This window comes from Apodemus sylvaticus, chromosome 2, assembly GCF_947179515.1.
Source record: "Apodemus sylvaticus chromosome 2, mApoSyl1.1, whole genome shotgun sequence".
Lineage (NCBI taxonomy): Eukaryota > Metazoa > Chordata > Mammalia > Rodentia > Muridae > Apodemus > Apodemus sylvaticus.
This window is the reverse complement of record NC_067473.1, coordinates 170,268,489-170,270,718: the sequence shown is the minus strand read 5'-3', so window position 1 is coordinate 170,270,718 and position 2,230 is coordinate 170,268,489. Positions and strand designations below refer to the sequence as shown.

At 31.3% G+C, this 2,230-nt stretch overlaps 1 protein-coding gene across 1 annotated transcript; it reads left to right on the top strand.

Annotated features, from left to right (window-relative positions):
• Positions 1-611: 611 nt before the first annotated feature.
• LOC127677721 (taste receptor type 2 member 140-like) lies at positions 612-1,550 on the top strand. Its single transcript, XM_052172736.1, has one exon. The coding sequence runs from the start codon at positions 612-614 to the stop codon at positions 1,548-1,550; it is 939 nt and encodes a 312-aa protein (XP_052028696.1).
• Positions 1,551-2,230: the final 680 nt, after the last annotated feature.

The window sequence follows — 2,230 nt, the reverse complement described above, 5'->3', positions numbered from 1 at the left end:
TTATGTTTATATATTACTATACATCTTTGTGTTCATGCAGAAGAATACATGTATGATGTTGTTGTAGAAAAACTGTAAGTATTCTTAGTAATAAGTCTTTATTAGGTTAATTCTTTGATAACTTAAGTCAAGAACATTAAGAATAAGATAAGGTCACTTAACAGAATTTATTTATGCATTTTTTATTTATTCTATTTGACAGCTTGATTTTATAGTCTGCTATGCCAGTTATAGTTTTTAAATATAGTTTTCTTTGAAATTAAGTAGCTGTATTTTAATAAGTAGACATATAAAACACTGAAAATTAAAGTATCTTTGCTGTGATGATATATATGAAAATTCAATGTTTCCTTTAGAATGAACTACATAGAACTTCTGGCTGTCATGTACAAGGTACTTAGTAGTTAGAACCTAGATGAAATTAATTTGGGCTGTCTTGGACAATGTATGGGGTTTTTTGTTTGTGAAGAAAAGTATAATTCCAGCCATTAGTGAATTTTGATGGCATTGTTGGTGAAATTTCATAATAATTATGTTTTGAAATTCTAGAATCACATAGACATAGCATTTTGGAAGATAACATTAAGAACTTGGAGCGTCTCTTAGTGACAATGAAGACTACTGTGAAGTGTACATTATTAATCATTTTAGGTGTGGAAATCATTATAGGGTGTTTAGGAAATGGATTCATAGCTATGGTGAACATCATGGACTGGGCCAAGAGAAGAAAGATCTCCTTAATGGATCAGATAGTCACTGCTCTAGCCATCTCCAGACTTGCTTTTGTGGGGTCACTACTCATATTTTTATTCATATCTGAGGTGCAATTACCATTGATGATAACAGGAAAAATGATGAGAATAATTAATAATTCCTGGACAGTGACCAATCATTTCAGCATATGGCTTGCTACATGTCTCAGCATCTTTTATTTTCTCAAGATAGCCAACTTTGCAAATTCTATTTTTCTTTCCCTAAAGTGGAGGGTAAAAACCGTGGTTTCAGTAACACTACTGGTGTCTCTTCTCCTCTTGTTTGTAAATGTTTTGGTCATAAACACATGTATTGTTATCTCGGTTGACAGATATAAAGTAAATATGTCCTACAGTTCTCATTCAAATAACAATTTACAGACTTCTAGAATGCCTTTTTTAACCAACACTATATTTACACTAATACCCTTCATTGTGACTCTGACAATATTTCTCCTGCTCATCTTCTCCCTTTGGAGCCATCTGAAGAACATGCAGTACAGTGCCAAAGGCTCCAGACACCTAAACACAACAGCCCACATTAAGGCCCTGCAAATGGTGGTTACCTTTCTCATTTTATACATCTTTTTCTTTCTGGCACTTGTCATGCAGTCTTGGAATACTAAGATTCAGCTAAATACTGTATTCAATTTTGTTTTTGAGGCTATAGCGCTTGCTTTTCCTTCAGGCCACTCCTATGTCCTAATTCTGGGAAATTGTAAGCTCAGACAGGCTTTTCTATCCATAATATGGTGGCTGAGGTCCAATTTTTATGCTGCAGAATTCCCAGGTCCTTAGACCAGTTAGTATATTGACTTCCATAATCTACAAGATGACTTGTTAAGAGAGACTATATATTTAATTTGTACTTTCAGTTTATAATTTAGTTGAAGCTTTATGAATCTTAAAAAATTCTTTGTGAACCAAGTACAAAACAAGTACTCTCCACAGATATTGCTGTACATGGACCATATAACTAGAAGAAGTTGTATTATCAATATAATGTAACTTTCTACTGTAAAATAGGCTTTTGATGGTTATAATATCATTAGTGAATCCTAAGGCATGTGTTTATATATATAAATATACACATTGATATGTGTGTGTGTGTTTTAAGAGGCTTAGAAAGGGCAAAAACAATGAACTATATTTAAATAATTATATTTGCATAGTTTAGAATGTAATGATATATAATTAGATATCAAATATCCTTTTTAATGATCCAAATATTCTGAATTATCAATTCAGAAACTTTTAGTGAAAAATTCAAGTTTATTCCAATTTTCCTGTCCATTCCCCCCTCAATTTCATAACCTCTTTTTCTCTAATTATATGTATATCTATGTGTATGTATATGTGTATGTATATCTTTTATATATTACAAAATTACAAGTAAAAGTATAAATAAAATTAAATATAAGCAAAAACTTCCCTAGTTTATTTGGTGTTGCTTGTGTGTATTATTTCAAGGTTGACTA